General features: G+C 39.7%; 1 protein-coding gene across 3 annotated transcripts in view; it reads right to left on the bottom strand.

Annotated features, from left to right (window-relative positions):
• Positions 1-4,912: 4,912 nt before the first annotated feature.
• Positions 4,913-14,707, bottom strand: part of DOCK11 (dedicator of cytokinesis 11) — a 243,510-nt gene continuing 233,715 nt past the window's right edge. Inside the window, exons 53-54 of one of the 3 annotated variants that reach the window (XM_007507772.3) lie at positions 5,528-5,545; positions 5,283-5,404 (exon numbers count right to left, since the gene is read on the bottom strand). In XM_007507772.3, the coding sequence (XP_007507834.1) occupies positions 5,540-5,545 (6 nt within the window). In that variant the 3' untranslated portion in view covers positions 5,283-5,404; positions 5,528-5,539. Of the gene's footprint in view, positions 5,405-5,527; positions 5,546-8,357; positions 8,517-14,707 lie in introns of all 3 variants that reach the window. The other 2 variants (XR_474957.3, XM_001364195.3) reach the window with 2 other exon arrangements.

The raw sequence follows: 14,707 nt of genomic DNA, 5'->3' as shown, positions 1-14,707 counted from the left end.
TTCCTGTGGAGTTCATCCATCAGGTAGCTGAGGCTGTTGAAAGGCTGTAACTGGCCAGTAAGTGGTGCTGAGCCGCAACGGCTTTCCTCCAAGAGAATGAACTTCTTTCTTCCTTCCGTTCCTGCACCCCAGAAGCACAAAGCAATGCTTAATCACTAGTTTGTGGAAAATCTTGGTAATTCAGGATTTCCTATTTTCAACCATAGCTGGAATGATCTTTATACACAAAAGGCTTAGGCTCCCAATACTCTTTCTTTGTTGATGGGCCTCTTCAGCTTATTTATTAACTACTGAGTCAGCGCTAACAATTATCAGGTGAGGCAAACACAGGTCACAGTTCCAGGGCCTGCTATTATTGCCACCACGAAGTTTCTGTTTCAGTTTTTAGAGGGCTTCACAAATGGTTGCCTCACCCTTAAGTTTGGCCCCAGTCCTGTCTCATAAATCCTGCCCTACCCAATTCATAATCACATTGAGTTAGGGAAAAAGATGCATGGAAAACATGTGCAATTGTGCCAAATGTATCGTGAAAGAAAACACAGACCAAAAAAATTCTCCTAAATAGTAAAGTGAAAAGTAGTCGGCTTTGATCTGCTTTCAAACTCCATCAGTTCTTTCTTGGGAGGTGGAGAGCATTTTTCCTCTTGAGCCCTTTGGAATCATCTTGGTGATATCATTGTATCATTGAGCGTAAATTCACAGTGGATCATCAGACACCAACTACTGCCGTGACTATGTACAAGGCTCCTCTGGTTCTACTCACTTCACTTTGCATCAGTTCATGTAGATCTTTCCAGGTTTTTCTAAAATCTTCCTGTTCATCACTCCTTATGGCACAATAGTATTCCATCATCGACACGTACCCCAATTTGTTCAGCCATTCCTCAAATGATGTCCTTCAGTTTCTAATTCTTTGCCCCCACAAAAAGTGCTGCTATAAATATTTTTGTACAAGTAGGTCCTTTCCTCTTTAATTGATCTCTTTGGGACCTAGTAGTGGTGTGTGTGTATGTACACATATGTACACACACATACATACATACACATGTATGTATTTTTTGCTGGGCCAAAGGGGAGAGGCATAGTTAGAGCCCTTTAGGCAGAGTTTCAAATTGCACTCCAGAATGGTTATGTACTGAGGGGATCTTATCCCCCGCCCTGGGTTGCTGACCTGTCTGTCAACATTCTTCACATTCTAGAGTTATGTCTGTGAATGTGCTGTACATCAAAAAAAGAAAGGAGCAGAGCTCACCTGGGGCTTCTTTGCGTGGACAGCTGGAGAGAGACATGTAATGGGGGAGAGGAAGATACTTGGAGGCTAGGCACACGTGGTCTGGGAACTTAAAGCAGAAACTTTAACTCTGTGGTTATCGACCTTTCTATTAATAAACTTTATAAAAATAATAACTAAGAGATATGTTAATTTTAGATATAACAGTTAGATGACAACTCTACCAACAGTGCATTTCTCGTTCAGTTTCAGTTGTGACCGTTTGCCATTTTCTTGGCAAAGATACTGGAGTGGTTTGCCAATTTCCTTGCCACCTTATTTTAGAGATGAGGAAATTGAGGCAAACAGAAGTTAAGTGACTTGCCCAGGGTCACACAGATAATTAGTGTATGAGGCCAGATTTGAACACAGGAAGATGAACTCGGGAACTTCCTGACTAGAGGTCCAGAACTCTTATCTACTTTGCTATCTAGCTGCCAACTCAACATTAGTGCCCCTATTTTCCCACTTCCCCTCCAACATATGTCATTTTCCTTTTCTTTCCTCTTAGCTAATCTGATGGGTGTGAGTGGTAGCTGAGTTTTTTTTTTAATTTTATTTGGTCAATTTCAAACATTATTCCTTGATTACAAAAATCATATTCCATTCCTCCCTCCCCTCACCCCACCCTTCCTGTAGCCAATGTGCAATTTCATCTGGTATTACATGTGTCCTTGATCAGAACCCATTTCTATGCTGTTGATGTTCATTTAGGGTTTATATCCCCAATCATATCCCCTCTACCCATGTAATCAAGCAGTTGTTTTCCTTCTGTGTTTTTACTCCCACAGTTTTTCCTCTGCTTGTGTTCTTTCTTATAGATCCCTGCAGATTGTTCAGGGACATTGCATTGCCACTAGTGGAGAAGTCCATTACATTCAATTGTACCACAATGTATCAGTCTCTGTGTACAATGTTCTCCTGGTTCTGCTCCTCTCGCTCTGCATCACTTCCTGGAGGTCCTTCCAGTTCACATGGAATCCCTTTAGTTCATTATTCCATTTCCCCCCGCCTTTCCCTCTCCCATAGCCGACGATTCCACTGGTTATCACATGTGTTCTTGACTCGAACCCATTTCCCTGTTGTTGGTATCTGCACTAGAGTGTTCATTTAGAGTCTCTCCTCAGTCATATCCCCTCCACCCCTGTAGTCAAGCAGTTGCTTTTCATCGGTGCTTTTACTCCCACAGTTTATCCTCTGCTTGTGGATAGTATTTTTTAGATCCCTGCAGATTGTTCAGGGACACTGCATTGACACTAATGGAGAAGTCCATCACCTTCGATTGTACCACAGTGTATCACCTAAATTCTTACATCCACCAATCACAGTAGACGTTTTTCAAAGGACAGACCATTCTTAATTCACATCTTGTTCTCACCTTTTCTGGGTAGGCTAAAACTTCTGAGTAATTCACATCAGGAAAGCTCTGAGTAAGTTTTCACCTCTTTGCTCCTTGTAAGTTCACAAGTTACCTGACCTTTATAGGTACTTAGCATCCCTTTGTAGTTAATTGTAAAAATAGGCATGGCCTAAGTATGGGCTTAAGTACTTTCCATTGTTCTGCAAGGAGCTTTTCTTCCCTAAAGCAGTCCTAAGTAGGGTGGAGTAGAGGTCTTTCCATTTCTGATCCAAGTAGAGTTCTTACATTTAAATGGGGAATGTTCCCAGTAGGGAATTATTCCAATGGAGAATTCCCCAGTGGGGAAATTTTTAACATTCACAAGTCTGAGAAATTTCAAGATTCACAGAGTACAGTTTGAGGTCTGGTCCTGCTAAGCCACATTTTATTTTCATTCATTCCCTTGATATCCTTGATCTTTTATTCTTCCAGATGAATTTTGCTACTCTTTTTTTTAGCTCTATAAAATGATGTTTTGGTAGTTTAATTGGTATGGCACTGACTAGGTAGAATTGCCATTTTTATTGTAGTGTCTTGGCCTGCCCATGAATAATTAGTGTTTTTCCAGTCATTTAGATCTGATTATATCAAAGTCTTGCATTTGTGTTCATAGTTCCTGGGCTTGTGTTGGCAGGAAGACTCCCAAGTGTTTTATATTGTCTACAGTAACTTTACATGGCATTTCTTTTTCTATCACTTGCTGCTCAGCTTTGATGGTAATGCATTTTATATTTTGCTAAAGTTGTTCATTGTTTCATCTAGCTGATTTTCTGGGATTCTCTAATCTCTAATCTAAGCCATGATATCATGCAAAGGGCAATAGTTTTGTTTCCTCATTGCCTGTTCTAATTCTTTCCATTTCTTCTCTTTCTGCTCTAGCGAGCGAGCATTTCTAGTACAATATTGACTAGTAGTGGTGATAATGGGCGTCTTGGCTTCACTGCTGATCTTACTGGGAAAAGAGTGAATTATTTGGCTCTCACTGAAGCAAAACTATGAAACGGGATCTGAATAGTCTGTATTGGAGTTAAAGTTCTGAGCCAGCTTGATAACAGGGGTCTTTGGATGCAAGGGTATAATGAGAAGATCTTTGAATCTGAGGACTGTCTGTCCATGAGATGGGCAAGGAAAGGACCAAGTATCTTTCCACAGCCTTTCTTTTGCTCCCATTAAGGCAGAACTTACCGTCTCCCTTGGAGATGCTGTAGATATCTATCCATGCCACCCATAAGTGACAGCCATGTAAATTAGACAACTCCTAGATATACATATTTCACATGAGCCCACATCTATTACTTGGTGATCTTTTCTACACTATTTTTTCTGCTCTGGATTAATCATCCCCAACTCCTTATTGTGTTCCTCATGTCATGGTTTGAGACCCCCTTACCATCCTAGACATGATTCTCTAGACTCATTTAAGCTTGGCGATGTTCCTTTTAAAATATAGCACCCGAAATTAAACAAAGTACTTCCAATGATGTCTGACCAGGGCAGCATCTCCTTCCTTCTTTTCTTAATGCAGCCTAAAGTCCCATTCCCTTCAGGGGAAGCCTCCTCATATTGCTGGCCCACATTGATGGTTGAACCAAACTTGCCTGTTTCCCTCCTCCATGACTCTGTTTTTCAGCCGGTATTAGATTGAAATCTGGTACTGCTATGCCACCATCCATCACATTTTCCCCCATTAGTTCCCTTGATATTCTTGACCTTTTGTTCTTCCAGATGAATTTTGTAATTATCTTTTCTAGTTCTAAAAAATAATTTTGGTAGTTTGATCTGGCACTGAATAAGTGCTTTCCCCCTTCCCCAGACTGGTAATCATAGCCCATCTTGGGTTCAGGTTCTGCAAGCAGCCTATCATGCTGAGAAATCACGAGCCCAGGAAGTTGGAGGCAAATGCTTCATGCTCTAGATTCTACTTACATATAGACTGTACATCTGGAACTCCCTCCCTAGGTATGGAAGGGGGCCCTGCCTCTTCATTTGTTCTCAGAGCAACTTCAGGTTATGAAGGTCTGTTATTTTCTACCCACATCCCTTAGCTGGGGAATTTTCATTCTGTAGGTTCCAGGTTACCACTGGAAGACACCATCCTCTTGTTTCAGCTAATCGAAATGCACCTTGAAGACGAGAGTACAGTTAGCCCTTTTGAAGTGTTTTCTTTCTTCCATTTGTTTTAAGAAAACCATCTGATCTCATTCCCCAAGGACTACTGTGACAATAGAAGACACAAAGTAATATTTTCTTGACTTCAAATTACAAATGTTTCACCTTTTATTATCCCATTGTACAACTTTACATAGTACCGTTACAATTTGGAGCTATAATTAAGCAAATTGAATTCATTTACCCGAGCTCTGCTTTCTGGTATACAGGTTTAACAAAAAAAAAAATAGAAAACAAGCGCAGTGGTACATTTTTCAGGCACTTCCACATTTCTTAAGTATTGCCAGTAAGTGAGCACCCTGTCTGAGAGCCTGACAGTGTGGGCTGTTGGTAGTCAGAAGAAATACTGCACGGATAGATATCAAACCTTCCCTCTAACATCTGCACAGTTCCAGAAATGCCCACGAAAGGGCAGTCTAGGTTAATGCTACATCCATCATTCCTCACACTTCTGCCATGTATCTTGGGGAGCCAAAGCCTCCATCACCTGATGTCCCACTGATAGCACAGAATACGTGTAATGTGTTGTTCATCCAGGGAGAGTGCATTGTGTCTTCTTGAAACATCTAAAACACAAGAAACACACACATTAGGTATTGTGCAAAGTAGCCATTGTTGAAAAAGAATGTGAATGTGAAATCATTTGAACTCATCACTGATAGCAGGCAGACAACAAAATGTAACATTACCCACTTGAGTCCTCAGAGCTGAGTTGCAAAGGCAGCATAGTAAAAAAGCAAAAAAGAAATTGGTTATTCATTAAGAAAAGTGTGACGTGGTCTTCTTAGGTTCAACTCAATGGTAAGTTGCTGGAATAAGGAGGGGAAATAGCAGTTTCTCACTGTTTCCAACAAATGCGTTAAGCAAGAATGGTGGTCTCCAATTAGAGCATAAACTTATAAATGCAAAAAATTTTAGGCAACAGATGTAGTGTTCTACTGAAAGGATTTCTGGGTGTGCTGGATAATATACTGTCCTGTCCTTCCTTATAAAGTCGGGTTGAAGATTCATAGAATATGGCTTGAAAATAATACTTTTGAGTTTTCCAAGGAAATAGCCAATGAAGACAGAGTCCCAAGTGCATTGTTTTTGACAATTCATTATGCTTTCTAAGATATTATCGAATGATGCAGAAAATTATTATTGTTAACAAAACCCTCTTTTAGCAATATGGGGAGAGAGAAACGATAGATAGGTGTAGACACCTAGAGGGAGAGAGAGAGAAACCTAGACAGCCAGACAGACACACAGAGATAGATGGACATTTAGAGATAAGATAGATAGAGACATCTAGAGTTAGCAAGAATTCTAGATAGAGATTTAGATGGATGGATAAAGATAGGCATCTAGAGATGGACAGACACCTAGAAAAGCAGATAAGAGACACAATGAGACACACACACACCCCTAAAGAGACTGACACCTAGACAGAGGTAGACTGGCTGGCTGCCTGCCTCTCTGACCTTCCATCTATAATTGTCTCTCTAATTGTCTATGTAGGAATCTATCTTTTCCCTTTCCCTCGGTGTCTATGTCTTTTTCTAGGTAACCACCTGACTTGTCTTACTTCCTCCTAACTTTTTCTGTCAGAATTTGTTTTGCTGATATATACCATTTGGTGCATATATCTTTAGTATTGCTATTACTTCATTGTCTGTGGTACTCCTTAGTAAAATGTCATTTCCCTCATTTATGTACTTCAGATGAAACATAATAGATTCTGCTTAAGCCTCTTCTCTTTCCTCTATGTGTGTCTCTGCTTCAGATGTGTTTCTTGTAAACAGCATATTTGTAGGATTCCAGTTTTTAATCCTGTCCCTTCCATTTTATGTGCGAGTCCACCCCATTCACATTCTCTTGCAAGCTTATTTCTTCTCTTTTGACCGCTGCCTCCTCCAATCCCCCTTCCCTTCAGTCAGTCCTTCTCTTATCCCTATAGATTTCTATAACCAACTGAATGTGTGTTGGTCCCTCTTGAAGCCAATTTTGATAAGAGTAAGATCTTAGTGTTGCTTGTGCCACATGGCCCTCCCCACCATCTTTCCCTCCTTTGTAATAAGAAATAGTATTATTAAATATAGGTTATTGGGATTCTTTTCCTCAAATGGTACAACTTAATGTTTTTCTTGGAAGTGGAGCCACTTGTAAATCCTGCAGGCTTAAAAAGTCAACAATAATTATTTTCTCTAAGTAACTTTAGCCAGAACTCTGCCTGGGTTTGCTGCTCTAGTCTTTTCCCATATTTAGGTACTGGCCAGCTCCTTCTGGGGTAGGGAAGCTCCTGTGGCACATATCAGTATTCCCCTAAAGTTACTGATTATGGATCATCCTTAGGCTCAGTATGAGAGACTAGCCCTGCTTGCCCTCCCTCTACATACCACATATGAGGTCACTGAACATGTTCCAAGGCCTAAGGGGCCCAACAGAGAACTCTAGCATCTGTCAATCAGTAAGCCTTTATTAAGATACAAAACACTCAATCCTTACTCTAAAGGAGCTAACTAATGTTCAAGGGGGAGGGGCAGAAATTTCATGTGCAAATATATTACAGAATATATATAATACAAAAGTTAAATAGAAAGTTTAACAGTAGGGAAGAAATTCAATCATAAATTGGCAAAGACTGTCTGCAATCTTAATCCCTTGTTCCCTTGACCAGTCAGTGTTCTTGTATCTTCAGAGTTAGCTAATGAGATGAGGCTTAGCTAAATGAAACTCTCTCCTTTTCTTTCTTAGGCTCCAAGTTTACGCTTCCAAACAGCACTCTTCTGAGGATTCACCTTTCACAGACAAGATGGGACAACCTAAAGGAACCGTCCATGGCCTACAAGGTACTCACATCCTGGGACCTTGGCCAGCTAAGCTATCATCCTCCAACAAATCCTGCTTGGACATGTAAGTTATGCACTGGTCCCCTCTTCCTCACTTGCATCACTCTAGGTGTCTATCTCTCTCCCTCCCTTGGTGTCTGTCTACATAGGGGATCTCTCTTCATTATTTCCTCTACTCTCTCTTTGTCTCTTGCCGCTTCTTCCTATATATCTTTTCTGTCTTTTTATTCTAAATTCTTCTCCATCTCCTTTCCTCTTCTCTCTTTCTTGACTTGAAGTCAAGAAAGAGAGAAGAGGGATAGGAAAGGAGAGGGAAGAGAGAAATAGGTTGAGTAGAGGGGAGAGGATAAAAGACAGGAAAGAGTGAGGAAATAAGAGTGAAGAGAGGAGAGAGGAGAGAAAAGAGATTGGAAAGAGTGCGAAAATAAAGAGGGGAAGGGATAGACAGAAATGGAGAAGAGAGGAAAGGATAAAAAGACAGACAGAAGATATAGGAGATGAAAAAGAGAAAAAGGAGAGAAGATGGAAATGAGAAAGGAAAGAGTGAGAAAATAAGAGGTAAAGGGTAGATGAGAAAAAGAAGGGAGAGAAGACGGAGATCCCCTATGTAGACAGACACCAAGGGAGGGAGAGAGATAGACACCTAGAGTGATGCAAGTGAGGAAGAGGGGACCAGTGCATAACTTACATGTCCAAGCAGGATTTGTTGGAGGATGATAGCTTAGCTGGCCAAGGTCCCAGGATGTGAGTACCTTGTAGGCCATGGATGGTTCCTTTAGGTTGTCCCATCTTGTCTGTGAAAGGTGAATCCTCAGAAGAGTGCTGTTTGGAAGCGTAAACTTGGAGCCTAAGAAAGAAAAGGAGAGAGTTTCATTTAGCTAAGCCTCATCTCATTAGCTAACTCTGAAGATACAAGAACACTGACTGGTCAAGGGAACAAGGGATTAAGATTGCAGACAGTCTTTGCCAATTTATGATTGAATTTCTTCCCTACTGTTAAACTTTCTATTTAACTTTTGTATTATATATATTCTGTAATATATTTGCACATGAAATTTCTGCCCCTCCCCCTTGAACATTAGTTAGCTCCTTTAGAGTAAGGATTGAGTGTTTTGTATCTTAATAAAGGCTTACTGATTGACAGATGCTAGAGTTCTCTGTTGGGCCCCTTAGGCCTTGGAACATGTTCAGTGACCTCATATGTGGTATGTAGAGGGAGGGCAAGCAGGGCTAGTCTCTCATACTGAGCCTAAGGATGATCCATAATCAGTAACTTTAGGGGAATACTGATATGTGCCACAGGAGCTTCCCTACCCCAGAAGGAGCTGGCCAATACCTAAATATGGGAAAAGACTAGAGCAGCAAACCCAGGCAGAGTTCTGGCTAAAGTTACTTAGAGAAAATAATTATTGTTGACTTTTTAAGCCTGCAGGATTTACAAGTGGCTCGACTTCCAAGAAAAACATTAATTTAACACAATGCTTCAAGAATTGCACTTAAGAGGCGGAGTCAAGATGGCGCTTTAGAAGCAGCAAAAGTTCAGACCTCTGAAAACCCTTCCTTACCGATCACAAACTGAACGCTCCTAGAGGACTGAAATTCAAACTTAACAACAGGACAGAGGTGGGGAACCCTCCTTCTGGACTCAAATCAAAAGGTACTCCCCCCAAAAGCCAGAATCCGAGAACACTTGGGTCTAACGGGAAGGCAGAAGGAAGGTCCCAGGACCCCTCCCCCCCAACCCAGAGTGCTGAGCCCCCAGCTGCAGCCGGAACCTCTGGGCGGGCAAAGGTGCTGGTTTGGAGAGTCTACCTTGTGAGCAGCAGGTTGCTGGGGGGCTCAGAGCATCCAGCACGCACAGGAGGGAGGTAGCAAGGGAGAGACCGGGGCTCCCTGTGGCTGGGTTGTTCCATCTGGCTCCTGTCTCACCAGAGGTTTTTGCCTCAGGGCACATCCAGACCAACCCAGTTGAACCTAATCCCATCAGGACTCCTCAGAGCTCAGGGAGGCCAGGACCCATCCCCCCATAGCATGGAGGGCCTCCTGCAAGGACAGGAACCTCGGGGTGGGCAAAGGCACTGGGGTACCTTCAGACAGCGGAGAAGCAGCTGGAGAGCACTGGAGAGAGCCTGGGCAGCTCCTGCCTTCCAGGAGTCTTCTGCCTCAGAGCACATACAGCCCAACCCAGTTGAACTTAATCCGATTAAAAGCCTCCAGAGGACAGGGAAGCTTAACATTCCTCCCCTAGAGACTGTACCAAGAGATATGACAAAGCTCCAAGAGGGGAGACTGACAGCCCCCAAACCAAAAAAAATTAGAGGAGCAAGAGAACAGACAAATATGGGGAGCAAAGAAGGGGTAAACTCGAGCAAACAAGAGAAAAAGAAGAAAGAAATTACAATAGACAGCTTCTGTACAGGTAATGAGCAAAGAGGAAATGAAACGGGGGGGGGGGATCAGCAAAGGAAAAAATCAGAAATCCCAGCGAATTGGATACAGGCTTTGGAAGAACTCAAAATGCAATTCAAAACACAGGAGAGGCTAAAGACATTTGAGAAAAGAACTTAAATACTAAGGTAAATCATCTGGAAACAGAAAATAGTGTCTTGAAAGCCAAAATCAACCAGCTGGAAAATGAGGCAAAAGAGATGAAAGATGGCCTCCAAAGAAAATCAGACAAGAAGGAGAAGGATGACCAAAAATCCAGGGAGGAAATCTAGTCTTTAAAATCCAGAATACAACAACTAGAAACAAGTGACTTCACAAGGCATCAGGACACTATAAAACAAAATCAAAAGAATGAAAAAATTGAGGAAAATATGAAGCATCCTATTCACAAAACAGAAGATTTAGAAAATCATTCAAGGAGAGACCATTTAAGAATCATTGGTCTACCAGAAGACCATGACAAAAGGAAAAGCCTGGACATCATATTACAGGAAATTATTAAAGAAAACTGACCCAATATCCTAGAACAAGAGGGAAAAGTGGAGATTGAAAGAATCCACAGATCACCTCCTGTATTTATCTAACAAAACCCAGGAATGCTATAGCCAAATTCAAGAACTATCAGACCAAAGAAAAGATATTACAAGCTGCCAAGAAGAAGTCATTCAGATACCACGGAACCACAGTGAGGATAACGCAGGATCTGGCTGCATCTACACTGAAGAACCAAAAGTCATGGAATATGATAGTCCAGAAAGCAAGGGAACTAGGTCTACAACCAAGGATCAACTACCCAGCAAAACTGACTATATTCTTACAGGGGAAAGTATGGTCATTCAACAAAATAGAAGAATTCCAAGAATCCGTAAAGACCAGACCTGAAAATTTGATGTCCAAGCACAGAACTCAAACAAAACAAAATCTTTTTTTTAAGAAACTCAAAAAGTTAAAATGATATGTATCCCTATAAGAAAAGAGGTCATTGGTAGCTCTTAAAAACTTATTACCTGGGCAGCAAAAAGAAGTACACTTAGCAGGGAACAGTGACAAACTGTATAGGATGAGAGGACAAGGCATAAATACATAGACATGTGTATACATATATATGTATAAATAGAGCTTAAAATAGGTTAATATTAAAAGAAATGGGAAAAGAAACAAATGGGGGTAAATTTATATGTCACAAAGAAACTCAAGTATGGAGGGGGGAGAACATCAATACACTGGAAGGGTAAAGAGGTCGGAGACAGGAAATACTCAACTTTTATGTGCTTTGAAATTGGCTCAAAGAGGGAAAAACAATCCAATCCATTGGGGGCAGAGAATAGATTTGTGCCCTATAGGGGAATAGAAGGGTAAGAACAAATGGACTGGTGGGGAGGAAAGCAGTACAAGGGAGGGAGGGGGGCGTAGAAAGGGAAGTAAAATAAGGGTGGGAACTAGGGGGACTGATTAAAAACAAACATTGGTGTAGAAGGAAATAGGACCAGGAGTAGAAATCAAAATGCTGGGTAATACACAGCTAGTAATCATAACTCTGAATGTGAATGGAATGAACTCACCCATAAAACGCAAGCAAATAGAGTGGATTAGAATCCAAAACCCTACCATATGCTGTCTTCAAGAAACACACATGAGGAAGGTAAATACACCTAGGATGAAAGTAAGAGGGTAGAGCCAAATCTATTGGGCATCAATTGATAAAAAGAAGGCAGGAGTCACAATCATGATATCAGACAAAGCCAAAGTAAAAATAAATGTAGTTAAGAGAGACAGGGAAGGCAGTATATATAGACAATGAGGAAATATCTGTACTCAACATGTATGCACCAAATGGCATAGCATCCAAATTTCTAAATGAGAAACTAAAGGAGCTCAAGGATGAAATAGATAGAAAAACAATACTAGTGGGAGACCTGAACCTTCCTCTATCCGAACTAGATGAATCAAATAAAAAAATAAGGAAGAGGTAAGAGAAGTGAATGAAATCTTAGAAAAATTAGAGGTAGTAGACATGTGGAGAAAAATAAATAGGGACAAAAAGGAATATACCTTCTTTTCTGCAGCACATGGCAATTCACAAAAATTGACCATGTATTAGGGCATAAAACATTGCAAACAAGTGTAAAAGAGCAGAAATAATAAATGCAAGTTTCTCAGATCACAATGCAATGAAAATAATAATTAGTAAGGGAACATGGAGAGGTAAATCACAAATTAATAGGAAATTAAACAATATGATTCTCCAAAACCAGTTAAAGAACAAATCATAGAAACAATTAATAACTTCATTGAAGAAAATGACAATGATGAGACATCTTTTCAAAACCTATGGGATGCAGCCAAAGCAGTATTCAGGGGGAAATTTATATCCTTGAGTTCATATATTAACAAATTAAGAAGGGCAGAGATCAATGAATTGGGCATGCAAATTAAAAATCCTCACATGAAGACTAAATTAGAGATCCTAAAACTCAAAGGGGAAATTAATAAAATTGAAAGTCAAAGAACTATTGATTTAATAAATAAGACCAGAAGCTGGTACTTTGGAAAAACAAATAAAATAGACAAAGTACTAGTCAGTCTAATTAAAAAAAGGAAAGAACTAAACCAAATTGACAATATCCAAGATGAAAAAGGAGACCTCACCTCTAATGAAGAGGAAATTAAGGCAATCATTAAAAACTACTATGCCCAATTATATGGCAACAAATATGGCAATCTAGGTGATATGGATGAATACTTACAAAAATATAAATTGCCTAGACTAAAAGAGGAAGAAATAAATTACCTTAACAACCCCATTTCAGAAAAAGAAATTGAATAAGCCATCAAAGAACTCCCTAAGAAAAAAATCCCCAGGTCCAGATGGATTCACAAATGAATTCTATCAAACATTCAAAGAACAACTAATGCCAATATTATACAAGCTATTTGACAGAATAAGCGAAGGAGTTCTACCAAATTCATTTTACAACACAAACATGGTACGAATCCCAAAGCCAGGCAGGTCAAAAACAGAGAAAGAAAACTATAGACCAATCTCCTTAATGAATATAGCTGCAAAAATCTTCAGTAGGATACTAGCAAAAAGACTCCTGCAAGTGATCACAAGGGTCATCCACCATGATCAAGTAGGATTTATACCAGGGATGCAGGGCTGGTTCAATATTAGGAAAACCATCCACATAATTGACCACATCAACAAGCAAACCAACAAGAACCACATGATTATCTCAATAGATGCAGAAAAAGCCTTTGATAAAATACAACACTCATTCCTATTAAAAACACTAGAGATTATAGGAATAGAAGGGTCATTCCTAAAAATAATAAACAGTATATATCTAAAACCATCAACTAATATCTGCAATGGGGATAAACTAGAAGCCTTCCCAATAAGATGAAGAGTGAAACAAGGATGCCCATTATCACCTCTATTATTTAATATTGCACTAGAAACACTAGCAGTAGCAATTAGAGAAGAAAAAGAAATTGAAGGTATTAGAATTGTCAATGAGATTAAGCTATCACTCTTTGCAGATGATATGATGGTCTACTTAAAGAATCCTAGAGAATCAAACAAAAAGCTAGTCGAAATAATCAACAACTTTAGAAAAGTTGCAGGATACAAAATAAACCTGCATAAGTCATCAGCATTTCTATATATCTCTAACCCATTTCAGCAGCAAGAATTAGAGAAATACCATTTAAAATCACCCTAGACAATATAAAATACTTAGGAATCTATCTGCCGAGACAAACACAGGAACTATATGAACACAACTACAAAACACTTTCCACACAGCTAAAACTAGATCTAAACAATTGGAAAAACATTGATTGCTCATGGGTGGGACGAGCTAAGATAATAAAAATAACAATCCTACCCAAATTAATTTACTTATTTAGTGCCATACCCATTGAACTACCAAAAAACTTTACTGAATTATAAAAAACCATAACAAAGTTCATTTGGAATAACAAAAGATCAAGAATATCCAGGAAAATCATGAAAAAAATGCAAAGGAAGGAGGACTTGCAGTACCAGATCTCAAACTATACTATAAAGCAGTGGTCATCAAAACAATTTGTTACTGGCTAAGAGACATAAAGGAAGATTAGTGGAATAGACTTGGGGCAAATGACCTCAGCAAGACAACACACCCAAAGACCCCAGCTTTTGGGACAAAAATCCACCATTTGATAAAAACTGCTGGGAAAATTGGAAGACAGTGTGGGAGAGATTAGGTTTGGATCAACACCTCACACCCTACACCAAGATAAATTCAGAATGGGTGAATGACTTGAACATAAAGAAGGAAACTATAAGTAAATTAGGCAAACACAGAATAGTATACATGTCAGACCTTTGGGAAGGGAAAGATTTTAAAACCAAGCAAGACTTAGAGTCACAAAATGCAAAATAAATAATTTTGACTACATCAAATTAAAAAGCTTTTGTACAAACAAAATAATGTAACTAAAATCAGAAGGGAAGCAACAAATTGGGAAGCAATCTTCATAAAAACCTCTGACAAAGGTTTAATCACTCAAATTTACAAAGAGCTAAATCAAGCCATTCTCCAA

The sequence above is a fragment of the Monodelphis domestica genome, chromosome X, assembly GCF_027887165.1.
Source record: "Monodelphis domestica isolate mMonDom1 chromosome X, mMonDom1.pri, whole genome shotgun sequence".
Taxonomy (NCBI): Eukaryota; Metazoa; Chordata; class Mammalia; order Didelphimorphia; family Didelphidae; genus Monodelphis; species Monodelphis domestica.
This window is presented reverse-complemented; position numbering and strand designations above follow the sequence as displayed.